Source organism: Balearica regulorum, chromosome 1 (assembly GCF_011004875.1).
Source record: "Balearica regulorum gibbericeps isolate bBalReg1 chromosome 1, bBalReg1.pri, whole genome shotgun sequence".
Lineage (NCBI taxonomy): Eukaryota > Metazoa > Chordata > Aves > Gruiformes > Gruidae > Balearica > Balearica regulorum.
This window is the reverse complement of record NC_046184.1, coordinates 68,472,267-68,498,796: the sequence shown is the minus strand read 5'-3', so window position 1 is coordinate 68,498,796 and position 26,530 is coordinate 68,472,267. Positions and strand designations below refer to the sequence as shown.

The window sequence follows — 26,530 nt, the reverse complement described above, 5'->3', positions numbered from 1 at the left end:
CTGCTCTGCCTGTCGCCTTCATGTGCTGACAACGGCATTCGCTGTACAGCCATGTGGTACCTTGAAGGCACTGTCTCTAGAGTGCCTGTGTGTGTAGAAATTGATTTTTTTGTTGATTTTAAGGTCAGAAAGAAGCATTTCAACCTTTCCCTGTAACCCTTTGCACAGACTTAAGAAAATCATCTGGAAATTTCCGCCCTTCAGGCCCACAACCTCTGCTTGAATGAGATCGTAACTTTAAAAAAGATACTCAGTCTGGATTAAAGATTGTAATAAATGATGAAGCCATCCTATCCTGAGGTGAGTTATTCCTGTAATTACTTAATTGCTCACCCCGGGCTTTCAGCCTCTTCATCATACAATTTAACTTCTATTCCACGTTTCATGGTTTTATTCTCTTGTCTATATTTCCTCTGCCACTTCTATTATCCTATTTAATATGTGGCACCAATGCTGCAGTCAGTAGCACATCTATAATACGTACCTTAATTTTACCTCAGTATTTTGACAGCCAGTTTTCCCCTCCATGTCCTTACAAGAAACCTAACGATCTATCATGGCTTTGCATTTTGTATTAAATAAGCCATTTGTAAAGGTGCAAAAGCTGATTGGAAGATACTCTAATAAACGGGTTAATCCATAGCCGTAGAGTCAAGCTGTTCAGGTTGCTCTAGTCATTTATAATCTTTCCACTGCCGTATCTATAATTATTTATAATTCATACTTCTTGTGACAATAATGAGCTTATATAGCGTGCCCCTCATCCGAGCGTGCAGTTTGCTACTCGCTGCTATTCATCAAGTTCAGCCATTGGGCTCCTTTGATTCATTGGTCTCCAGACACAGATGATGGGATGGCAATCTCAATTGAATGTTGCCCAAACGGAGAGGTTCCACTATTAATAAATAATTGCTCACATTAGGAGGCGATCAGTTAACCGGCAGAGTCCATTTTTTTCATGCTGGTTTTGCTTCCCGCTGCCTATTTTCCCTCCTCTCGCCTGCGTGAGGTCCCCAGACATGGCTTGGAGGACAAGTGCCTGGGCAGGACTCGTGCCGGATGCTGCCCGGCCTCGTCGGTGCCCTGCAAACCTCAGCGCCGAACGGCAGCATGGCACGAACCCACCGGTGCCCCCAGGAGCCCACCACGTGCCCCACTCTGCTGGTCCCAACCCCGGCTCCCCAGCAGGGAAGAGATGGTGCTAGGGCGACCTGCCAGCATCCTGCCGTGCAACGGGGAGGCCTGATGGACAGAGATCAAAGGCTGAAGGTGGTTTTGGGGGTGTGGATGCGACCCCTTTAAAGCAGGCATGGCTTGACCTCCGGCTGGAGAAGCCGAGACCCGTCTTCAGGAATCAGAGTAATCCCGGGTGATTTTATCCCACTCCACTTCCCTAAATCTGCGGCTGCTGCTGCTCGGTGAGGGGATTAAGGGGCTGGCGGGGGATTACGTAGCCGCCGCGGCTCCCGACACGGAGCTGCCTCCCGGCACGGCCACTCCTTGGGGCACGGAGACGCACCGCACCCGCGGGTGCCTGCCAACGAGGGTCTCCAGCGGGTTTTTGGCCACCCGCCCTGTGCCAGAGACCCCTGACGGCGCCCAGCAGCAGGAGCGACGTACCTGGGGTCACCCCGGGGCTCGGCCCCACAGCGGCAGGGTGCCCGGCCCGGCAGCATGGCAGGGGCCGAGTGGGACCCCCCCCGGGGCAGCAGGAAGCGCGGGGAGCCCCCACATCCCACCAGCTGGTCCCTGTGTTGATGGTTGGCGTGCGGAGGATGGGGCCCTGGGCCGTCCCATGGATGATGCTCTGGCTCTTCTGCCTCCTGCCCTCCACCAGGGCCCAGACCAAGATCCCGCTGGAGACGTAAGTGTTTCCCTCTCTGGCGTGGGGCGTTTCCGGCGTGGAGTGGGTGATGCCGTGGGCACGGGCAGGCGGGTGGGAGTACCCCCCCGGCAGTGGCAGGCACTGCGGGCGCAGGCTCCTCTGGCGGGGCACGTCGCCGCAGGGGATGTGGCGTTTCCTCACGATGGCGGTGGGGGTCCTGGGAGAGAACATGGGCACGGGAGCCACAAATTCAGTTCCCAGGTCTAGCGCAGATGCAATGCCTCATTTTCCCCATTTGTCAAGCAGGGCAACGATACTCATCTGCTTTAGTTAAGCACTTTGACATCTATTAATGCTCTGCTTAGTGCACTGGGCAGCAGAAGGCAAAACCAGTTTAAAGATGTTTGTAAAACCCCGCCGCTGGTGCAACTTGTAGAAATTCATCCACGGAGGCAGACATCAGCGGCCCCAGTTTAGCAACTTCCCAGTTTTGCAGAGCGGTTCCAGCAGATGCTGCTGGTTTGCAGCCTGCCGGAGACACCCTGGGGACGCATAGCACCGATCAGGATCTGGCCATGGGAGGCATACGCATGGGGTGTTTCAGCAAAGACGCATCTCTTCACATGCGAGATCCAGATCACGCAGTGCAAGGTTTGCAGCCCCGAAGCTGATGGGACGCTGATGGCTTGAAAAAAGCCTTCGTGCACACACACAGAGCCTGGGTTATACACACACGTGCGCGCGCACACGTTTATTCATGTGTGGGGATGTCAGGGAACGTTAGCCGAGGGAGGCTAAAGAGACGAAAGAGGCTACAGCACCTTTTTTACAGCACCTTACTACAAAGGCTGTAACAGCCCTTCAGGAGCTCTGGAGCATACAAATGAAAAGGTGAGCTGCAAGATAAAGTACGAACAGCCATTTTTTTGTGCACACACTGCATTTGGGTCCGAGTGCTAGTGTACATGCAGGAAATTTTGATGTCCCTTTTTAGATGTGGATTTGCAGGGCACCCACGCCCGCACGCGTGTTGGTGTGTGCGAGCGGCTCCTCCGGCACGGTCGCCGCTGGAAAGCTCCCCGCCAGCAGTGCAGCCCGCCCCGGCAGCCCGCCAGGAGGCTAAGAGCCCTCAGCAAACCCATTTATAAAAACCTCACCTTGTTAAGCTGATTTAGGCAAGTTAAATCCTTTAAGGATTAAAAATGTCAGCACCGCAGTTGGTAAAAGTTGTTGTGGGGCAGCTTTGCTGGAGCTGGGATAGGTCCGTCATGCTCAGGACAGCAGGATGGTCTGGAGAGGAGACAAAACTGCCATCGAGTTTCAGGAGGACATACGTCCACTAAACCAACCAAAGTCAGCTCAAGCCCTTTCCTGAGACTGAGAAAATGTTCTGTATTCAAAAAGTGTCAATAAGACCCTTTGCGGGTGTGCTCACCAACACAGCCTACGTGGTTACCAAGCGTTGCGCTGACTCTGTCCGGGTGGGTCTGAGGAAACTGCCACCGACTTTATTCTTGGCTGCACTATCAAGCCCTTCCTCAGCAAAGTGCTTCTGATTTGGGTTCCACGAAAAGGATGCAGAGGTTATACAGAAAAAAGAATCCAACCTCTGATAACTGCAAACTGCATAAAATAAAAATCGACTTTCTGTGCGTAGGGTAAATACTGCATGGAAATACCTTTAGGCCTTGAAATCTGTGGCATTAAGAAGACAGCCTGTTCTTTCTGCTGTTTTTACCACTGAATACAAGTGCAGGGATTACAGGCAGGCAATCTCTGACCAAATCCTTTTCTGATGTGTTTGGTTATAATGTGATAGCCCTTTACTACTGAGAAAAGAGTTGCGTCACTTTGCACAATTTGGAACTTATTTGTGTGCAAGAATAAAGAATAAACAATAGACAAAGAGCTTTTCTCCCCTGGTACTGACAACAGACCAACAGCTGAATTAATCCCTGGTGTTTCAAATCCACTCATGAATTTAACTAAAACACAAAAGTTTCCCTTTTTAAATAAAATTTCAGTAGAAGAACACATTAGCCAGAGGACCAAAGGGAGTAAATCAGCAGAAAATGGATCTGCTTCGTAGATTGCACAAGGACATTTTGGGGACACAAAACCAGAGGCTTTTAAACACCAGCTGGGTTCAATCACAGTGAAGTGACACAAGGTTAAGTCGGCCTGTGCTGCTCCCCAAGCCGTGCCTGGCTTTGCAGCACCATACTCGGTTCATTCGCCAACTTACTCACATCTTTGCAAAGCTCACGCAGCTTCAACCCCAGTGGTGCAAAATTCTGCTCAATTACTAGCAATGCTTCTCGGGTGCAGGGTCAGCACAGGAACCGCCTCCTTTTTTCTCCTGGACACTGCTCTGCTCATCATCTGGCCACGGCATGGGCAGGAGTGCTTCCAGCTGTGAGGACGGTGAGGATTTGGGGCTGGTTGCTCGGCCTTTGCTTCTCAGGGTTCCAGAAACATCAGGAAATGTTGGCGGGAGAGGTGAAGATCAACCTGGTATCACCTCGTTAGGCTGCCCCTCTATACATCTGCTCCTGAGTTCGTGGAGCCAGCAGCCTTAAATTAAACTTCTCTGCAACCTGATGAATTTTAGACTGACCTGTTCTTTCACTTGTTTATGAAAAAAATAAAGAAACCTATTTAAATTCAGGATGTTGCCCTTAATTTCCCAGTACTCTAAAGTCATTCCCTTCCCGGGCAAATAATTGTTTTTTAAATATGTAAACGCCAGCATACTTCTGCCTCTGCACTTGCCTCCTTTTCCACTTCTATGAAATGCCACCATATATTTTTAATTACCTGTCAGGCAGGGCTTCGGGACCTTTGTGCCCTCTCGTTCCTCTGTGCCCCCTAACTTTCCAGCCAGCTCCCCAAAGCTGCCGGTCTCTGACCCTCTCTCTGCTCCCCATTGCCTTTGCGCCTCCTTCCTCTCCTCCTCCTCCTCCTCCTTTGCCTCTCCCAAGGCGAGCAGGGTTTGCAGCATGGTGTCTCACAGAGCTGCTTCAAGATCAGCAGAAATATCAGCCCCAAGCCGGAGCAGCGGCTCAGAAGTGGCTGTGGGGCAACTGCCTGGCAGAGCCCTCCCTGGCCGAGCATGAAATTACACAAACCCTGACCTTTTTATCCTCAAATTCTGCTGTTACTGGAAGTTTCAAGGTTCATATATTTACGCTTCTTTTGCCACATCCTCAAAGGTTAAAAATCAACCTTCCCTTTTCCTGTTTTTATGAAAGCAGAGAATCCCATGTCATGGTGGACTGAAGCACTTCACAAATGAGAAGTTCCACCACCAGCAAGGCTGGGTCTTCTCTGAGACTGTGGCTGTGGCTGTCTCCTCTACTGACTGATCGCTGCTAAACTCACATTGCGGGCCTTTTACCTCAATAATAGCATCTTTCTGCTGAAGCTGCCCAACTGCACCCACTAGTCAGAAATTAATATCACAGACTCTTCAGCCCTGCTGGGTTGAAAAATGATGAGGGCTGGGAGGAACAGGGGCTCAGGTATGGCCACAGGCAACACAAAACAGAAAGACTAAGATCACATGCACCTCATTTTTTCACGAGGGGAAATGCAGTAAAAATAAACCTCCCTGCTAAAATTACTATCCCAGACTTCATGTTTAGGTTCTCTCTTTCTACATTAAAAGGTGAGGAGAGTGGAGAATATTAATTAATATCAGCACAAAACATCTCATACAGAAAAGTTATAAAAGCAGCAGCAGCAGATGGGCATCAAGTTGAATGTTGATTCAGAGATCCTCATACCTCAGAAAATGCATTAGTCACTACAACAAACAGGAAGGCATCCCATGGGGTCCCTCTCTCTGGTTTCCTCTTTTGTTCTAGGCTTGCTAGCATAACTCTCATATGGGGCAATAAGTCCTGGCCTCCTAGCAAATACCATATTCGTTTTTCTCTAAGAATGAAATGAAGAGATAAGAGTTCTGGCTGTCAAAATAAGATAGAGAGAACAATATCCAAAAAAAAAAAAAAAAAGCCTTGTTCTTATTGACTTCAGCTGGTGCTGGATCACACTCAGAGGTTAGAAATTGGTCATTGGCAATTAAGGAATGATTAAAAAGAGCACCCACTCTCTTTATAGGCAGTGGTGAGAGATGCAGTTCAGAGCAGAAGCCTTATATATGCTCCAAATCATCCCCTATAGCTGTCTAGCTGTCTCTGTTTGCAAGAGAGGAGCCTAAACAGGCTTTCCTAGGCTAAAGTTAGCTGCTGTGATTATTCCACCATTGCTGTGCTGGCTTTACTCCAGAGCTTGTTTCTATGTTGGTGTATTATTCTGCCAAGAAAGTGGTATAATGCACTGGGAAAGCAGGTCCTGAGGTTAAAGTCTGCTTAGAACTGGATGGAAATTTACTGGAAGCCATAGGTAAGACTCTGCACCCCATAAATAAGTAGTGTATTCTGGTAAGTGGAGAAGGCCATTTATTCCATTAAATAAATCTCTCCTAAGTGAATCCTTGTCGAAGGAACTGCATGTAGGTGGAACTGCCTAATGTGAATCATGTAACAGATTTCTGATGAAGTGCTCTGTCAATTATGAGAGCCATCTATTTTGATTTGGATGGCTCAGTGTTCAGGCTGCTCTTCAACATCTTTATGTTCTCCATGTGGTATTGCTATCATCAAGTTATTTACAGGATGGCACAAATGCAAGTAGTGTTTTACAATGATGAAGTGCATAATCTAGTCTGGCGTTATCAAGCTATAGTATCTCCACTGAGAGCAGTGAATTCTTCTGGCTCATTAGTCTCTGCCCCATGCAGCTCTGGGAACTGAATCCAAGGGGTGAATTTTGACAATGTCTTCCAGGTCTGACACTTATTTATCTTCAGCAGTCTTGACATTAGGTGTCTAGCCCTTCACCCCAGGCTCTGTCTGCAATCACTGAAGACGAATAGGTGTCTGCAGAGCTATTTATTTTACTTTACTAACAATAGAGAAAACTAGATATCTAAGACCAAATGTACAACTCTTGCACCTCTAAAGTTAAGTAAGACAAATTCCACTTTGAGTCAAAATGTAGTGACCAAGACCAGCAGAACTCAGTGTTTCTCCTTGCTGACTGATGTCCTGGACAGAATGTCCAAGAGAAGCACTTGCCTCCTGCCTTACTGCTTGTCTGGCTAGCAGTCTGGGGAGAAAGTGTTGTCATTGTCAGTAGTGGCTTAGAGAAATACAGGGTGGGCTCATACTCAGGAGGATGAAGTTTTCCCTGTCTGAAGAAGTAAGCAGTTCTGCTGACTTTGAATTGTTAACACTAATTTTCTTTTTTTTCCTCTTTTTAGGGTGAAGTCTTGGGCAGATGCCTTTGGTGGGGAGCTGTACTCCATTGTGACTAAGTATTCAGGCTCTCTCCTGTTGCAGAAGGTAGGCAAAAGCTGTGAGTGTTCCCTTGGCTTCACGTCATCTCCCCGTGTAGCCCTCCAAGGTTTGCCCCTGGGGTGGAAGAAAGCAAAATATACAGGTCTCCAGCTAACTTTCAAAACCATGTGGGTTCATATCCATAAGCACAGAGTGATGTCCTGTGGCTATTCTCCATGAATTGGAGAGGGGGATCCTTTCATGAGCCATGGCCAAATGCCACCTAAATTGTCCCATTTGAAAAAAAAAAAACCAAATTTTTAACAGTACTCCTTGTGCTTCCCCTCTGATCATGTCATGCCCTTCCACACTGACTCTTTTCTCATCCCTTCCTAAGTGCATATTGGTACCTCTCCTCCTGCTCATCACTCACCTATTCACTGTCACCCCATTGTCCCTTCCTACAGCTTTCCTGCTGGCACTCTTGTTTATTTCTGCTTCCTCATCTGTCTTCCTCCAGTCACTCATCAATTCTTTGAATTGTGCCTTTAAAACCCTGCTTTAGATGGGGTCTCTGAGGCAAGCGCTCTGTAAGCCATGATCTTCCAGAGGTGCTGAGCTCTGCCTCCCTGCCCTGCCTGGCATGCCCGGCTCCCTCGCTGAACAACAGGCACCGCTGTGCTAAACTCTCTGCCAGCATTAAAGGCTCCAGGGGCTTAAATAAATGTTCCCATTTGTGGCTGTAGAAAAGTTGCCCTGTTACCTTTGATTCCTCAGCTGCTCCTCTTTCAGGCTTGGAACTCAGCACTGCAGCAGCAGGGCTGTATGGACCAGCACCTCCCACGTGCTGCTTGGGGGCCTGGTGGCTGCTGAGCACATCTGAAGGGGTGCAGTCCTCTCTCCACCTCATGTGGCTGTATGGTTCCTCTTCTTTGATTCTTCTTTTCAACACAATCCGTACACTGCCTCTTAGGGCTTTAGGTATCGGATTTGTCTTCTGACTAGTAATAACACCCACGTCCCAGTGCAAAAAGGGATCTGGATATCATTTGACTTGCCTTACCCCCAGTTTCCCTGTCCCCACAGTGCTGCTCTCTGTCTGGAGGAAGGGAGCAACTCCTGCAGCATCGCCTTTGCTAGGCTTGGCCAAGAAAGGCCTTCAGCATTCATCACAAAGGTCTATATTGATCATCAGCTCTTCTTAGGAGGAATGTGCCACCATGCAATAAAAAAATTGTCAGCGCTGGTATAGGTGCTTCATGCCTCAATCATGAGGCAGCTGTGGTGTGATATCGATGCAGGCAAAAGTTTGGCTTTTAGCCGTTTTGATGATGCTTCTGCATTGCCTGTTCTTCTTTAGGGTCCCCAAGTGGTAGTGCAAGAGGCAAAGTGACATGCATCTTTGGTGGATGTTGGAGCACCAGTGGCCAGGAAATACCCGACTATCAAATAGCCCCAATCTGTATCAGTGTCTGATGCTGTATAGGTATTTGTTGTCCAACTGAAAGTCTGCAGATACCAGCTTTTTCTGGAAGATGCTAAGGATATCACCTTATTGTGTGAGGAAATACTGTAGCCATTATGTCGTCTTACTGCTTCCACACAGCCAATTTGTGCTGCTTATGTGGCTACTTCTACTAACGGATTAAGGGGGTTCGCACTTCTTAAGGCCCAAAAATCAGTGGGACTGAGCAGAAAAGGGCTTAATACCAGTGTTGCAAAAGTTAACAGTGGAGGCCAAGGATGACAGATGTGGCACTGAGGTGGGTCTGAAGAAAGCTCTGCTGTGTTGGCCCTCTAAAGATGTTGCACCAGATAATTTCACCTCCCTCTGTCTAAACTATATGTTTTGATTCTTGGGATCTTGGTCACTTTGGGGTAGGGGTTGTATGAGACCTGTAGATGCTACTATAGTACCATTAAAAATGACTGTCATGGCAACCAGATCTTGAACAAAAATTCACAACTCTATCAGCTTTTGGTGTAATTCACTGGAAGCAAAGAAAACTAATTTCTGATGAAAAAAGAAGGCTTAATATAACCAAATCCAATCTAGCATTCATGTCAAGGGGAGTCAAGGCAGAGCTGTATGTTCCTGATGGTCTGACAGCCTTATAAAATAATCAATCACACTTGCCTGCCACAGTCCATGTCCACATGGTTTTGTTCCTGGAGAGTGGAAGGTGTCTGGTTTGCTTTTGCATGTGTTGGGGCCTGGCTGCAGCACAGACTGATTGTGCTTTGCACAGTCTCAGCACCACTGGGTGAGACACGGTGTCACCTGTGACTTGGAGGGGAAAAATGTCCTTCAGTGAGTCACTGTCACCACTTCCACCAGGGGGTACAGATGAGCTTGATCCAACCTTGCTCTGTTAATACTCTCCAGCAGAGTCATCTCCTAAATGCATGCCCTGCCCTAACTTTACCTAAACAGTTTAAACAGCTCAGGCTTACCTTTTGCCCCTCAAGTCCCACTCCTTGAGCTCTTTCATTTCACCTTATTTCCCTGGGACTAGGGAAATGGGAGAGGACCAGCCAGCACCCACTTCAGTCCTTCTCTCAGCCTTTGTTTCTTCAGCAAGCACTGGGTTGGACATGTTCTCACAAATCAGCGTCTCAAAGCAGGCACCATCCTGGAGGGTTCCCTCTGCATCCCTGACGTTTTCAGCGCTGCAGAAGGACAGCTTCAGGAGGATGCAGACAAATCTCTTACTAATAGGCAACACTTGGATCCCTGTGAGATGCACCTTGGCAGCCCCCAAATGGCTTTGTGATTCACTGCACTAGTCCAGATTACGGGCAAGTCAGGCCTGGGGAGTCAAATGTACCAAGTCTGGAAATCCAAATATGTGTGTTCCCCAGGCACTTTTCTCTCTCTGGGCCATTGCCTCTTTTACACATGAAATGTTTCTCTGTCTGCATGAGTATATGCAGACCAGCAGAAGGGTGGGGAGCACAGTGTAGAGGCGCAGACGATTCTTTCCTTGGTGCTTGTTTAGGTCGATGGGCATTTTGTCTTTGAGCAAATATAAACTGAGAGATAACAGCACATTTCAAATTTGACTTCACGTGTCCCTTGTCCCTAATAGGCTTGAAGTAACTAGCTTATTGTTGCTTTGAGAGCCATAATTTCTCAGTTATTGAATGTTTTGCATATAAACCTTCTCTTTAATATTTGGCCTAAATTTCCTTTTGCAGATTCAAGTTTGTTTGGACTTCTTTGGGGTTTTTTGACTTCCCCCCCCCCCCCCCCCCCCCCCCCCCCCGAAGAACCCCCATATGTTGGAAACAAACACTCAATTTCTTATCAGCTTTATTGCTCCCAGAAACTTGGTGAACCAGTAGACATCTCTTTAATCTACGAGGGCAGGTTCTCACCCTGGATCAGAGAGCTTTGAGAAAGCCCCTAGGTTGCTCTCTGTCCCAAGTTGTCAAGATATCATAAAATTAAACCTCACAAGTAGCAAAAGCTGAAGAGTTGTTTTGGTTTGGGTAAAGCATTCATTGTATTCCCTCGACCATTATGCAGCAGTGGTTAAGATAAGCTTGTGTGCTTGTCTGGCATATCAGCCCAGGTCAGAGATGATGGATTTGTATTAAAATGTGGGCAGGGGTCTAGGACAGCTGGGGACAATAGAGCTGGCGCAAAGAGGCAATGTGAAAGGCTGAGCAGAGGGAGGACAGTAGCATCTCCCAGAGCTATGGAAGAGAAAGTTTGAACCTCTGGCTTATTAGGTCTCTTTGCCAGAGTCCTGCTGCTGCAGTTGGCCGGGCAGTGACCAAACGCCTGGGGCCACCAATGGCAGCCATGCCGGGAGGATACCGCGGTGGTTCTGGCTTCTCAGGGCTAGCATACGAGTGACAGAAACACCATCAGCTTCAGCAGACCCAAAACTTAACTTTTCTTCTACCACGCTAATGATACATTACGGGTGTTTCTGAGAATTACATCCTGCTTCTGTCTGTAGCTGCAGTGCCGACTGCCTTCCCTGGTGGATAGGGCTGAGGAAGGACAGCAGGGCTCGGCTCCAGCTATGTCATTACTAGAAAGCACTACAAATAATTACATGCCAAAGAACAGACAAATTAAAGAAGTTCAGTCAAGACATTTTCCTGGGTGAAGATGAAAGGAATGTCTTTCACACTCTTAGTATAGTTTCACTAGCAGTGAGTAATGCAACACTTACTTCAATGGGCTAAATTTCATGGAGGTGGGAACAAGAAAATATATTTGGTGACGTATCTTCTGTTCACAGATAAAACTTAGGATACTAAATCCTAGATCTTCCACTTTTAAATTGCCACCCCCATCACTGCAGAAGGAGAATCTTAATGAATTGCTCCTGCTGTTTTAAGGGAATACTAAGTACTAGCTGAATATTAAAAGGTTTTCTGTTAGATCAGAGTTAATTTTTTGGTCCTTTTTCAACATTGGATCTTTTTAGCCAGTTCTCCCAAACCTGTAGTCGATTCCTGTTCTGTAAATTATAATGATCTGACAACCTGAACTCTAAACTCAGGTTGTACAGATTAATCTTGGTCCGCTACAAGCACCTGCCTTGACATTTGCTGTGTACTTTCAGCCATGGTGTCTGGTAACAGTATTGAAATTGCAGGTACTACTCTGTTGCCCACCTTTAGGAACGCTTGCAGTGTATATTCATTAATAGCAGGAGATTTTAGTGGCAGGAATACAGATACTAAATGGTTTGCTGGATCACTTGTAGGAAAAAATTTCAAAGGGGATCTGAGTCCAAACCTGGGGTATTCCTTGCAGCCAAGTGAAACTTTGCAGAAAGTTTTTGGGTTTTTTTTTTGTCTTCCCAGCTCTGGCTAGTTCCCAGGGCTGAGATGTGTGTACAGTATTAGCAGATTGCTTGTGATTACTTTTACCCTATTAGCATCTACTTGTCAAGGTGTCAAAAGCACATAAAAAAAAAAAAAATAGAGAGGTAGAGCCCTGTTCTTTTTAATTCAAGATATGACCCAAGGTAACTGATGGCAGGTCACTTTGTAGAGCGTGTGTTTGCCTGTGCTGGTGTGGTCCCCCCCTTTGCTAGCTTTCCCAGGAGAGATTACCCTCCTCCCCCCGAGGAGGGCCTGATTAAAGCTAACACGGCAGAGATCACTTCCCTCCTGACAAACCATGACATGGAGCTAAATGGGACAGGCACCAGCTGGGATGTGTGCTGTGGTCTCGTCAGTGGCCAGGGACCTCAGTCAGGGGGTTGTTGTTGCACATCCCTCTTTTGGCAGCATGTTTATGCTAACCTTCCTGCTCAACCTGACCTCCTCCTCCCCCCCGCCTGTCCCAGCTACCCAGCAGCAGCAGAGGGGATGCAAGGCCTGGCGTCTTTAATCCAGTAAAACCCTTGCCGTTAATCACGCCAGACAGAGCGAGCAGCCTCCCCGCCATGCCTGCTGCAGGCTGGCTGCTGCTATTTCTGTCTGACCTCCTCCGCCTGCCCCATCCTCAAGGCATTTCTTACTCTGCCTGTGCTCGGCTGCCCTCCCGGATGGTCAATGAGCTTCTTGAACAAAAGGAGCTCCACTCTCTCACCCTAGAGACATGCAAAGTCCTTCCCCTCCACAACTTTCTTCTAATTCAAAAGTGCCACTGAAGCCCCTGCCATCCCCTTACCCTTTTCACCACCTCACTGTGTACTAGCACAAGAAGTCCAGCCCTGGCTGAGATTGCTGCATGGTGCTAATACAACATGAAGATGTTGTGTATACACTGCAGAGAGAATTGATGGTGAGGGCCCAGGGAAATTCAATTGGTTGCCTTTGTGCTTGCACATTGCTGGGGAGATAAGGCTGTGTCTTTTCTGAAATAGGTTAATCATATTGTGTCCTCTTGCAGGTTTTTTTATTCTTTCCTTCTGCCTATCTCTGTTAGCTTTGGGATTTTTTGAAAAGGAGAAATAAAGGCCATTGTATCCAGTCTTTAAAGGGTAGATTTAGGGAGGCAGATTATGGTTACTCCATTTGGGAGTACTCTCTGGTTTTTAATGCCTAGATTATATGAAATATGGTCAGAAGAAACTGGTTATCTCTAAAGCTGTCAGATCCAGATTCTCATCATTATGGTATCTCTCCCAGTGGAGTTTCTGGGAGTCACCTCAGCACTGCTCTTGGCGTAAAGCATGCTCATGCATGCTGAATAAGTAGCTTCATAACTGTCTCATTGACCTTTCCTTGGACATCTCCCACCTAAGAACTGAGAAGACCCTTCTTGCTGTGGACCTGACAAGTTACCCTGCAGATATGATGGCACTGTGGGAGGACAGGACATGCACTAGCATGACATCTCTCCCATTAGTGTCCCAGAGCACATATGACATAGGAGGTGATAGAATGACACCATACCGCTCCATTCCCTTGCCCTTCCCTCTGCCTTAAGTAAATTTCAGGTATGTGATGCATATAATGCTATTATAGATGTAGGCACAATGTGTATTTTAGGTTTTCAACAGTCAGACTTCTGCTTCTCTCTTATTTGTAGGCACCAATAGCTTCAGGTACATTCCTGTTTTCAACAGTCACAAGCTCACAATTGGATCAGTTGCTTTTACTTAGTCAAAATGCTTGGTGTTATGGCCAGTGATCTGCACACGCCCAAATTATGGGGTAAAAAGGGAGCAAAGGCAAAGATGGGAGAAGGTGGTAAATCAGACCAGTTCTTTCAACACATGTTTCTTCACCAAAGACAACACCCAGCTAACAATAATAGATTCACTGCTCTCCTTATGAGTCTCCTGCTCAGCAGGACTTTCTGCTTTCCCTTGGGTAGAAGTACAAAGATGTGGAGCCAACTCTGAAGATCAAAGAGGTGGATGGCTTGGAGCTGGTGAAGAAGTTCTCGGAGCAGATGGAAAGCATGCTCCGCAGGAAGGTCGAAGCTGTTGAGGTATGACCTCGGGGCCTATGGGAAGGAAGTCTTCTCCTGTCAGCCCCAGAGCAGTAGACGCAGGCCTCCTGCCTGTATCAGGAGTGTGTGGGCGCAGAGGTTCCATGAGGACTTCCTTGCCCAACCAAATGCCTGCTGGTGCAGCTGGCTGCTCACTCTGAGCTTTAAGTAGACACTGGTGGGAGGATGTGGGCGTTCAGACAAGGGAATGCTGGCTTCTCCCTCAGCCCGAAGTAGGAAATGAGATATAAACAAAGTCTAGGAATAAATGAGGGAACGAACACTCTTTTAGGAGAAAAGAGCTGTTTAAACAAGAAAAATACCTCTCACAAGTGAAAATACAGTTAATTCTTGCATAATGCGCTGTGACCATTGAAGACTAGTAGCTTGTTTCAGCTGTGTGTGTGGCTCAGGGGAAATTCCTGCAGCCCCTGAACACAAGCTCCAAGGAAGATGCTTGGATTTCCAGCTGTGTACATGGGGAAGTGTGGAAGAGGTGGCAAGAGGTCTTTAGTTGTTGCTGTGTTGGAGATCAGAGCAGGTAATAGTTATGGCCCTTCTTCCATCTAAAAATCTATCATATTCCCTTATATTTACCCACTATGAAAAGCATATTTCTGTAGTCACAGAGCCTTGACTGTTTAAGGCGTCTAATGTGGAAAAATCATCCAGAAACACATAATTTGAATCTCAAAGTGAAATATGGGCCTATTTAGACCCCAAACTTTGGCCCATAACACAGAATTCATAGCCAGACTTTTCCAACGTTTGGCTTCCCTTATCCTTTGTGAAGGAGCAAAAAGTAGCTTTGCTGAGACTGTTGCTGATTGTGCAACTCTGAAAACATGTACATGTTTAGCTGGTTTCCTTCCCAGTCTGTACCAATTGAGAATTAGTGCCCTGAAGCATTATATCAGAGAATACTAGTTTATTATAGTGCCTTCCATAAATGGTAAGAGCTTATAAATGGCCACAGCATTGCTGAGCCCTTTATGAAATCAAGTCATAGTCTTTGTCTTAGTAACAATACCAGACTGAGACTCCCACAAGGCCTTTTCCTTTGATGAGATACTGACATCAGGCTGGGTCTGAAATGCCTTTCCCATTCCTTTTTGGAAGGGTTCACGGAAAATGAAATTAAATCTCTGGCTGTTGTTTCTCTGAACGGACATGTTTCTGTTTGTATATGTCCTGTGATATCTAAGATTGCTCAGGGTTTTAGTAGGGACTCTGGAGTAAGTAGGTGTGAATGTACTCAGCAATAAATAGCTGCGAATACACCTTCCAAGCTGCAAAGTTGCAGTACAGAATGGCTGGTCAGCAGAAAAGGAGAGAAAGAGGGAAGCTCATAGCCCCGTGACTGTGTTGTGGTGGTGGTGGCAGTCGTGTGTCTTTTCACTACCCATGTGAACGGCTGGTATAGCTGGAAGAGCTTCTGGAGTGCTTTCCAGAGCAGCCTCTCATCTTTCTTTCTGTGTGCTTGCATTAGAGGTTGGTGGAAGCAGCAGAAGATGCAGATCTGAACCATGAGTACAACTCCTCACTGGAGGTAAGTTTATCCCTGTCAGTGACAAAATATGACACCCATCCTCAGAGAGACTAGGCAAAAGGAAGGCCTAGGAGCACCCAGCCACCTCAGGCTCCTAGGCAGGTTAGGAGTTTTCTTGGCTTCAGGACACTCAGCTTGTCTAGAAACTGGTGTGATTCCCTTGGCAGATCCCAAACGTAGTAACACCTAGGAAGTCAGTCCCTTTGGCTCCAGGAGGGGAAGGATTTGGGAGGACATCGGGTTGCATGATGTTATTGGCATTACACCAATGTTATGTGACATGTTAGTGCAAATTACCCAGTGCTTTGTGGGTTACTTGACTGGAAAATGAGCTAAAAATTGAGTGTGTATGAGCAATGAGGAGGACGCTGTTACAAATACCCACACCAAACTGTTAATCCCAATGAACTGAGTTTCTCACCATCTCTCTCAACAGCTCCCATCATCTTTTCTCTACCCTGCGGACACCCACTTGTCAGGACTCCCTGTTAGGTGAAAACTTGGTGCTGTCCAAGCAATTTGGATAATTGTCTTTCTGTGAAAAACTGTAGCCAAGCTATGGGATTATTGCTGTTGAAGGGAACTGGAGTGAAAACTCTGAAGGAAATCCACTGTCCATAGTACAAGCACAGAGTGCTTAGCAGAAGTACAGGCTGCATCTGCAAGTACACCTCTCCATGCTGGGAAAGAAAATGCTTCCTGAAATCAAGCTATCTACTAATTTCACCTCTCCTACCTCTTTTTTTTAAGAATCATACTACAGTCATGCTAGTTGGGTCAGCTGCATTCACAGTAAGGGCCATGGATGAGCTATGTGACCCTGTATTTGCACACGCAGTTTGCACCCCTGAGTACTGTTAGTGCTTGAACATAAATCCTTAAATAACCTCTGCCCTCTGATAAAGTCAACAAAAACATCTTGAAAACATCTGTTATCCAAGGGTGAAGAGCATCCTGAAGATACTAAAGTGACCGTAGATGCTAAATCCCCAGTGGCCTTCACAGGGGGAAAACTCTGTTGTCTTTGAGTACCTTCTGCTCTATCCTTTGCTCTTGATGAGCACCTTCTGCTTGCAGTGACAGAGTGTGGGGATAATCCTGGCTGGATATACATCAGGAGTTAACTCCAGTAAATGACAGCTGTAGAGACAGGGCAAGTAAGGTTAGAATTGGCATGCCCTGTAGCAAACCTGGGAGTTGGACCCAGTGAGACACTCCACCTCTCTAGCTAGTCACTTAAGTACATCTGAGGGACCACAGGAATCTCACTGTGTCCCTTTGCTCTCAGGTGGCTCTTCTGCTGCTGGTTATGACCATGCTTTCAGTCATGTGGGTACCTGACAATAAGAAACCAGGCAGAAACCATCATTTGGGCAGCTTGGCACTTTTCAGTTGGTAATGGCAGTTGTTTGCTGCTCATCTTGATCCTATTTGAAGCCCGAATTCTCCAGATGTCCCTTTTTTATGTTTCAAAGAGTGGGTTTTTCAGGCAATACTGGTAATTGTCTTATTCTCTCTTGTTGCCTTTCTCTTTTCCATTGTCTTCATTAACAGTTTGATTACTACAACTCTCTCCTGATTAATGAGAAGGATGAAAATGACAATTATGTGGAGCTTGGAGATGAATTCATTTTGGAGCCAAACGAGCATTTCAATAACCTGCTGGTGAACACAACATACAGCGATATCCAGCTCCCCACCAATGTCTACAACAAAGGTAATGGCCTCCACTGGCCTCTGCTTTCTCACTACTAGTAGGTTGCTGTGGAAACTACCAGTAATAATACTGAAAGAAAGGATGGGAATAGAAAAAACAACTGACAGAAAACAGGACTGGAAAGGTTCTGTCCCAAGGCACGGTCATGTCTGTGCTGTAGTCTGTCACTGTGACAGGGCTTAGGTATAATCTGCTCTTGGAAGACCTCTAATGATGGACAGTCCTCCATCTTAGGCAGTATAGTCTCCTAGGGTTTATCTACCCAACCAAATATGCTGTGAAACAAACTGTGATGTGAATTTATTGGCAATTGTTACTCTGTACAAAGGGTCAGAGCTGTCAAGGTCTTTAGGTGTCAAGGATTTAATTGATTTCAGCTGAGAATTTAGACACCAAGTACCTTTGTGTTATGAGGCACTAACACCTCACGAGGACACACTTAAATTCCCAGTGAGCATATCTGTAGGAGACTGGGGGGGTAATTCACAACTGCTACTGGGACGTGACTGTTCTGGAGTATTTTCTGTTCTCAGCAAGCCTTTGACACTTTGGCAGCTGCAGGAGCCCGGGGAGGCACCGAGGCTCACACGGCCTCATCTGTGCCTGGTCTGTGTCCTCTCCCCCTGCACATTCACACGACTCCAGCTACACACGAGGAACCAGTCCATCGCCAGTCTGGTCAGCACACTGCCAAATCTGCAGGTTGAGACACCGCTTGCGATTGTCCTAAGTTTACTGCTCTTTTTGGCCAATGTTCGAAGCTGCCTGAACGGGCTCCTTGCCTGCCCTCCCCATCAGCAGTTACCCTTGCATACGTTTTGGCAAGAAAAAAACCCGCCATTACTTCTCTCAGATGGAGCTCAATCTTCGGGGCAGGCGCCTGGTGACTGTGCTTACAACTGCTACGTTATTTAGAGGGACAATAGAGGGAATTCTATTTTTCCCATGATTTTAAATTAATTCCATCTGGTCTGACAGCCCCAGACACTAAAATCCTGCGCACAATAGAGCCACCAGCAGAGCTGGCTGTGGGTAGCTACAGCAGAGCTACACAAAGTAGGCTCTTGCCCGCAGCAGCACACAGAAAGAGGTGGCCAAATGGCCACTGTCAGAGACAGCAGAGAGGCACTGCCCAGCTAGCTGATTTCTTGCCTGTACAGTGTGACACAAAGCATCCAGCTGCTCTGCCTACGGCTGGAGGATGAGCAGGAGATGGAGGAGGAGGGCTGCTTCCATGCCCGAGGCTTTTCCCAGGAGCAGTGCCTGGCTGTGCTCGCTCCCTCTCTTGCAAACAGCAGCAAGCCTGGCTCTGCACAGCTCTTCTGGCTTCCTTCCTGCACGAGTTACTTTGGCCTCATCGCTGGGGAGTCACTGTTCAGTTTTCCCCCATTTGGAACAAAACTGCCTTTAGTGAAGTGACTAAACAGGAAGTGCTGGGTCAAAGCCCCCATCCCTTTCAACATTAATACAGTTAATCCTACAATGACCAGTTTCTTATAATTCCCTTTTTCTGTTGCTGCTGCTGTTTGGTCTCCTGAGGCAATGAGTCAATGCAGACACCAAATATACACTGCCTCTTATACGTTTTTGCAAGTCTACAACTTCCTATTGATTCTGATGCGATCAGGGGCAAGGGAGGACAGCTCAGGCTTTGTGAAAGAAAGGGAAGGCAAAGAGGAAAAGAATAAAAAAATCTGGGGGAAAAAGAGGGGAAAGAAACGGCATGTAAATCCTAGAGCTCCTCTGTTTTAGATAATTGTCCTGCCTGTACGATATGCCAGTTGTGCTCAGCACAGTGCTGGCTTTCTGAGTGTCTCGGAGCCCTCTTCCATCCAGACATAATGCCCAAGGGCAGACAAGGGCTGGAAAGAGAAATGGGGATAATAATGTGTGACCCAGCTGAGATCACCTGTAGTGGCCAGTGGTGACCTGTCCTCCAGGATTTACTTGGATGAAGCATCCAATTCTCATCGCAATGCCTGTTGGAAAGCCGCTGTCAAGGGGGTAGGTGTCATTGTGAGGGGAAGAGATATGGCTTTTGCAGACCACAAGGACAAGGCTGCATTCCTCCTGGGGCTGTCTTTGTTCCCATCCCCCTCTTCCATCTGGGGCAGAGGGGTGGTGTTCTCCCCTCTTTTGCACACATTTTCCCCAATTTTCTATTCTTCTCTCCACAGACCCTGACATCCTGAATGGTGTTTACATGTCAGAAGCCTTGAATCCTATTTTCGTGGACAACTTTGAAAGGGATCCCACGCTGACCTGGCAATATTTCGGCAGCTCCACTGGATTCTTCAGGCTCTACCCAGGTAAAAGAGCAGAGATCAGTTTCACTCTTTCGGCACAAAGCAATAGTCTTGAAGGACAGGGGCTGTGCCATGGAAGAGCTCGATTCAGGAAGCTTGAGGGAAGCATGGCCAATGAAGAGCAGGGTGCAGTAAGCAAAAAGACTCAGTACATGAGCTGCTGCTGCTTAGGTTGAAGAAATAGTGTCTACAGCAAACATAAACCTTTTTTTTTTTTTTTTCCCCCACGTGGACCAGCCATGTTGTCCTTGTGACCCTGGAGGAGTCTGCTTGCAAGGGTGTGCCTCAGGCAGACTGCCATCTGAAAAGCACAAAACACCACAGTAAGACCCATGAATCTTGCAGGCAGGGTGCACAGGCTACACAAGGGCTCCCTGCCTTGCACATCTGTGGTTTTTCTTAGCAGCGGCCACAGCCCCTCTCCATCTCCAAGGCCACATGTGGCAGATGCAGCTGGTCAGCCTGATTTGTTATCCACTTGCCAGCTGCAAGTGGTGTGTAAGGTCACGGCGCAAGAGGGAGGACCCCTTGCTTGGAGGAACCCACGAGGTCCTCCGCAGCTGTAGCTTGGCCTGGTGGCCCCTCCATCAGATGGCTGCATGCCCTTGCTTGTTCTGTGACCTGTCACGTGTTGTGGAAGGCAGAGATGACTATGAACAGAGCCTTTAGCAGAGAATCTGGGACGCATCCCTGTCACTGCTGCTGCTTTCTTATGCTCTCAGCCACCCTTGGGGAGAAAAAGATGTTGCTGAGAACTACATTAAAGTGGCAGAAAGTTTAAAGTGCAGTTGCTCCCCAAATTTGAACAGACTATGCCTAGGTACCTTTTTTTTGTAATAGAAATTTAATAAACAGCTTATTGAGAACTGCTGAAGACCATGCATTTCTGCAGAATGGCCGCTGTTATTGCTGGCCAGGCTTGCGTGCCCCGCAGGGTAGCCGGGTCTCAGCAGTGAACAGCAGAAGTACGGGTGCCTAGGGAGCAGATGCCGGCCTGTCTGTGTGTGTTGATGGCTCCTTTTGCTGCTCCCTTCAGGAATAAAGTGGTTACCAGATGAGAATGGAGTCATCTCCTTTGACTGCAGGAATCGTGGCTGGTAAGCACTTTGGAGAGACTTGTCCAAAGCACCTCCCTGTCGTCTTCTCTCCCTCTTTCCCAAGGTGACAATTCAGTGAGCTGCTGATCAGCAGTTACTGCCCCATGCTGCTCCTGTGAGAGATGAGGGCAATACCAGGTTAGGAATCCTGCCCTCCCACTTCCCAGCACCAGCTTTCCATATGGCATCTAACACGTGCCATGTAGAAATCACCACCAGTGTATCCTTCCTTATAATTCTGTGACCCGAGGGACAGGGTTGTTCAGACTCCAGAAATGCCAGGCATTTACTCAGTCCACTCGGTATGGCTAAGGAGGCTTTAGCAATTGTCACACTCACTTGAATCTGGACATAAGTCTGCAGCAGGCCCACCACTTGCCAATGCTGGAATTGAGATGCTGGGGCCAGTGGGAGAGGCAGGTTGGTAGGAGGGGACCCATCGGATGCTCAGCCTGACCCTGCTGCATAGCTGTGCGCGGGGTGCAGCTAGCATCAAGTTACAGCAGCGTGCCCAGTGTTCCTCCTCCCCGTATGCAAACTCTGCTTCCTTGTATTCTTCTTTTTATAAAGGTACATCCAAGCAGCCACCTCTCCCAAGGACATTGTCATCATTGTGGACGTCAGCGGGAGCATGAAGGGCCTGCGGATGACCATTGCCAAACACACCATCATCACCATTTTAGATACTCTGGGAGAAAATGACTTTGTCAACATCATTGCAGTAAGTATGTCCCATTTCCAGTGCTGAGCTGTCTTCCTTGTGCTTCATACCAACCTTTCAGCCCCCTTAGCAAACTTCAAGCATTACAGTGGCATAACTACAACACTTAGTACCTATGTGGAATGGGAAATTAAAACCAGTTACCCCAGGAAGGCAGCTTCATGTGGTCAGCCGGGTGGCTGCTAAGTCATCTCAGCCTCCTCTATGGAGGATGTCAGCCGCATCTTGTTGCTTACTTAGGGATGTGACTGCAACAGATAACATAGTGCTGTAGAGAGACATTTGAGCTAATAAATTCACCTAGCCTAGCATAATACTGTGTTCGGGTCTAGAAGCAGTGCAATCCTCAGGACAATGTTTCCAGGGTAGAAAATGACCACCATATGCCTTTTTGTGCACCAGCATCCTGCAAGGCTGCAATTCAGTTAAGAGTCAATCTGCAAAGGCCCACACAGAGTTTGGTCAGGTTGCCCTGGTGTTACTCTCTCCCTTTTTAAGCCCTGGCCAGGATGAGGATGGGCCAGTTACCCACAGAGAACCAGCACCACTGACCACAGAAAGCAAAACTTTTCCATGATTCACACCAAGACCGGGGGGTTTGGTGCCCACTTAAAGACAAATGTCTCCTCACCACCTCATTTTCAAAGCTAATTCAGGCACCATCTCTTTCCCCAGGCTCCTTTCTACAAAAGCTTGCCAGGGCACAGTTACTGAGATATAAAGTCTACTTTTTGTTGATAGCTTTTTATTGTATAAGATAATGAGAAACTCCAATGGTGACAGCTCTTTCTTTATATGGCTGGATAGATGGAAAAGTGAACAGTGTTGGCAGAAAAATGGAGGGATGTCATTAAGGAGTTGGAAATATCATCTGTTCTTCAAAAACAATCCAGAAAGAGCATATATTATTTACTCACACCAAGAACCTACTGGCTCAGACACATTATATTCTGACCTAAGCTCCTATTGATCAGCTGACCATCAGTGCCCTCTTAGCCACTCTTATGAATTATGATCTTCCAAACCTTGCAAAAGGTTTACATATGTGAGGTAAAACATGCCAGTGTATCAGGCTAGAAGCCCCACTAATTATAACAGTTTGGTGGTAACTCGATATGTTATTGTTCAGCTGTGCGCCAGAGGCATCAGACATTAGGCTACAAAACCACTGGCAAGGTTCAGCTGGCGACTGGGGACTCTCAAAGTCTCCAGAAAGCAAAAATATGTGCAAATAGTGCTAGAAGCAAGGACAGGGGCACAAATTAATAGAGTGTGGAGAAAAATCTCTACAGTGTGAATGGGGAAAAAAAGTAACTTTGTATGTGTAGATATGCCGAGATAGAACTCAGCAAAACACCGTAATTAAACACCATAATTATTTAAGCAAATACAAGATTTATCAAAATTATAATTTACCATTATCATTACAAACAATTCTTAAGGGAAATATGTATAAAATGGCATAATGCTCCATACTGTTTTCTGAAGATCCACCTAGGATGTGAACCCATTTTTGTGAATTTTCACCCATTACAACCCCTTTCTTTCCATTTTCTCTTTGCAGTACAATGATTATGTTCATTTTATCGAACCCTGTTTTAAGGGTATCCTGGTCCAAGCAGACAGAGATAACAGAGAGGTGAGTACCAGGCTCCTATCGATGTTGTTCGGGTAGTTCTTTTAATGTAATAAGTACATGGGGTTAAGATGCTGTGGCCTGAAACTCCAGGGACAAGAAACATCTCCCAGAAGCGTGGGGGTTTGCATTTCGGAAACAAGCGCCAGCTCAGTGGTGTGCGCTGAGTCCTTGGTTCACCTTTGCTTACACGAAGCTACTGTAACATCAGGTCAGCTAAACGCCAGTAACCAGCTTCCCTGTGTCACAGCAGACTCGGCACCTCCGCTGCCATGAGTGGACGTGGTCCAGACCGCTGTGGAAAAACAGTGTGCAGAGGGCAAAGGTTCTTCATCTCTGAAACCCCACATACTCAGACCTCAGAAAGGAGAAAAATCAGCCCTCTCCCGGTGAATGTGTTCTCAGCCTGGCCTGATCCTTCGCCAGGGTGCACTGCCAACAAGCTTTCTCTTGATGAGGGGGTTTGCTGCTCTGATCCAAGAGGGCTCAGCAGCCCGAGGTGGTCAGCCTGCATCCCCCTGCTCCACTGCCCTCTGGGCTGACTTGTATTTTTACATCTTCCTACTGATTGCTTTTTTCTTCCTTTTTCTCTCAATATTAATACTACAGAGGTAGCATACTCTTCCATGTCATTTACAACCAGCTTTCTCCAAATTTCTTTCCCGTTCTAGCCCTGGGTCACAGAGTATGACTCCAGAGGGTGATGTCTCCTGCAGTGGTTCCCAAAGGAACCTCTAGCCTTTTTGGCACTGTCTGTCCTACAGAGTTGCTCTTGCATGCACGGGAATGTTTTTTTCCTGAAGGGGTGGATAAGGGAAAGCCTGATTTCTCATAGTTTTGTCCCTCGCGTGATGTTCCATGGACCACCAATTGTTCACAGCCCACAGGCTGAGAAACGCAGTCCTGCTGTGGCTGCCTGGGGTAGGTGCAACATGATGGCACTGCCAATGGAGCAGCCACTTGACTTTCCCACCTCCATCTGTCACGGTGTGGCCACTGCCCTGCCATCAGCGGTGAAGGATCGGGAGCCCAATGGCACAGACTTTTCCAGGTTATCCTTTCCTCCCCTGGTCCAAGGGAGCGCCCTGCGTGCAACTCATTGCTGCCTTTTTGCCTCTCTTTTTGCCAGCATTTCAAGCAGCTGGTGGACGAACTGCAGGCAAAAGGAGTGGGAACTGTGAACAAGGCCTTGACAGAGTCCTTCAAAATCCTGAGGGAGGTAAGAGATGGTGCTGATGCTTGCATCAGGCACACATGTCCCTGCGCACCCCTACTTTCCCCTCTACATTTAACGACTTAGCACATCCATCAGGGTGCTGCAGGGAGGGAGGAGGTATGAGCTGATTCACAGGTCACAAATTTGCAACAAGCAGTGTGCAGGGGTGACCTGGCTTCAGGGAGGTGTCGGTGTGTGCGTGATGCCCTGGGGCTGCCGATCCCTGCCCAGGAGGGATCACGAGCCAGCGAGGCTGTGGCCTCCTGAGTGTTTCCTTAACAAGCCCCATGACCGGGCATCGCCCAAGCACCTTGGTTATAAATGGTGGCAATCAAATATAACTGATCAGCTGACGGCAACAATTATGGTCATAAGTAATGTTATTAGTGAGCCCTGGTAAGTAGATGATGAAGACATGAAAGATTCTCAGGCTTCGGATCTATTTCAATGTCACTTTGTTGAGGATCAGCGCTTGGGGAAGAAATCACAGGTACAGGAGAATTAATCAGTCAATCTGATCATGTCCTGTGGTACAAATCATAAATGATTCATTGCCTTATGTGAATAATTGGGACTTCAGTAGCCTGGAGGTAAACATACGACTTAACTCTGTTTCTTAGGGAATGTTAACAAAAAAAAGGACCAAGAACCAGCTGAACACCCCCACCTCCTCATGGCACTGTGTAGTGGGGCTGGCCTAGAGATGCCAATGCCTTTGGTGCTGACAAAAATATGTACATGCTATGATGCTAGTGGCCATAATGATGGCATTGTTGTTAAAGGTAATGTGCTAGAGGTATCTTATTGTTAAAAGAGGAGCTGTTGCCCAAGCATTCACACACCATTCATGGTGTCACACACTCTCACTCACTCTCTTATTCTTGGGCAAGCTTCTTCCTTCTTCAGGCTAGACCCCAGGTTTCCCACAGCAGAGTCTCAGGTGCTGGATTTTGTAAAGTAATTAATTTAATTGAAAGGTACAGCAGCAAGAACAGCACGGGCTGGGTGCTTCCAAAGAGAGGGACCCTGAACAAAGAAATCCCTGGGCAGTTATACCCTTGTGCTCTACACACCTGCCCTTCCCACGCGGTCCACGCATCTTCTAGTCTGTTGGTGATTTTTGGTTTGGGGTTTTCTAACATCTAATTGGATTCTTTTTCTGTGTGCGGGCAGGCAGGCTCTTATCTTGTTGATTTGCAGTTCCAGCCAAAGGTTGGAGCCTCCTTATCTTCTGGTTTACGCTCCTTGAGCACCTGCCCTTGCTGGTGGAACATGGAGAACTGAAGAGTCCCAGACTTGGGAAAAACACTACCAGAACATTCGTGTGATATCAAAATACTTTCCCATACTAAAAGACTAAACACTCTACCAGCTGCTAGGAAAATTACTAAGAAAAATACCTCTATTATGGCCTCAGGGCTTCAGCAAATGTAGCTACTCATGCTAAGTAAAGCTAAGCAAACAGCACAAATCACACCATATTATAATCCTAAGTAATTTATTCTGATTTAAACTTACTTATTTACGCTAAACAACTAATATTCCTCAACACTTATTTTACAAACTGAAATTTTAAGTTGTTAGCTATGGTGATAATATTCCTAATTTATGCCAGTGCAATCATGATCAGAGTTCAGTCCAGGGATGGTTGTAGCTGAGGTGACTCGTCAGTGCAATAGCAGTATATAATGGCAACCTGAGTGTGGTGTAGCCTTGACATTGCAGCAATAGGATGGTATTACTCCTAGTAGTCATGGTTCAACATCTTTGGGGGAAGATAGTTACTGAGATGAACAGGGAAGCAGTAATCATATAAACCTAGAACATGGACTAGATGGCTGCTAGTTTTATGTATGTGTATCCTTGCATTTTATGACAAAATTAACTTTCCCTTTAAAACCAAAGATCAAGAGCCTATATAGGCCTGCATTGTATCAATCAGAATATTTAAACAATTTTTCTACCAGAGGAAAAATTATTTCTTAATATCTAATGTAGCACTGGTTATGTACAGTGACAGCAGATTAAACAAGCCCAATGCAGTACAACTGCAGACTCTTTCAACCAGCACAGCTTTGAAGGTCTCAGTGGAGAATAATGGAGCATAGCCCTAAGGAAAGCCTGCTTGTCTCAGCTCGGAATAGCAGCCAGTCATGCCAGGCACAGGCACCAAAACTGGTCTGGTTCCACTAATGAGGAGACCTCACACCT

General features: G+C 47.0%; 1 protein-coding gene across 1 annotated transcript in view; it reads left to right on the top strand.

Moving 5' to 3' along the window:
* Nucleotides 1-1,757: 1,757 nt before the first annotated feature.
* The window catches only part of CACNA2D4 (calcium voltage-gated channel auxiliary subunit alpha2delta 4), a 130,569-nt gene continuing 105,796 nt past the window's right edge, over nt 1,758-26,530 (top strand). Inside the window, exons 1-10 of the mRNA XM_075756756.1 lie at nt 1,758-1,864; nt 7,152-7,233; nt 13,961-14,077; nt 15,567-15,626; nt 17,181-17,343; nt 19,521-19,652; nt 20,686-20,746; nt 21,317-21,467; nt 23,032-23,106; nt 24,233-24,322. Coding sequence (XP_075612871.1) covers nt 1,758-1,864; nt 7,152-7,233; nt 13,961-14,077; nt 15,567-15,626; nt 17,181-17,343; nt 19,521-19,652; nt 20,686-20,746; nt 21,317-21,467; nt 23,032-23,106; nt 24,233-24,322 — 1,038 coding nt within the window. The remainder of the gene's footprint in view (nt 1,865-7,151; nt 7,234-13,960; nt 14,078-15,566; nt 15,627-17,180; nt 17,344-19,520; nt 19,653-20,685; nt 20,747-21,316; nt 21,468-23,031; nt 23,107-24,232; nt 24,323-26,530) is intronic.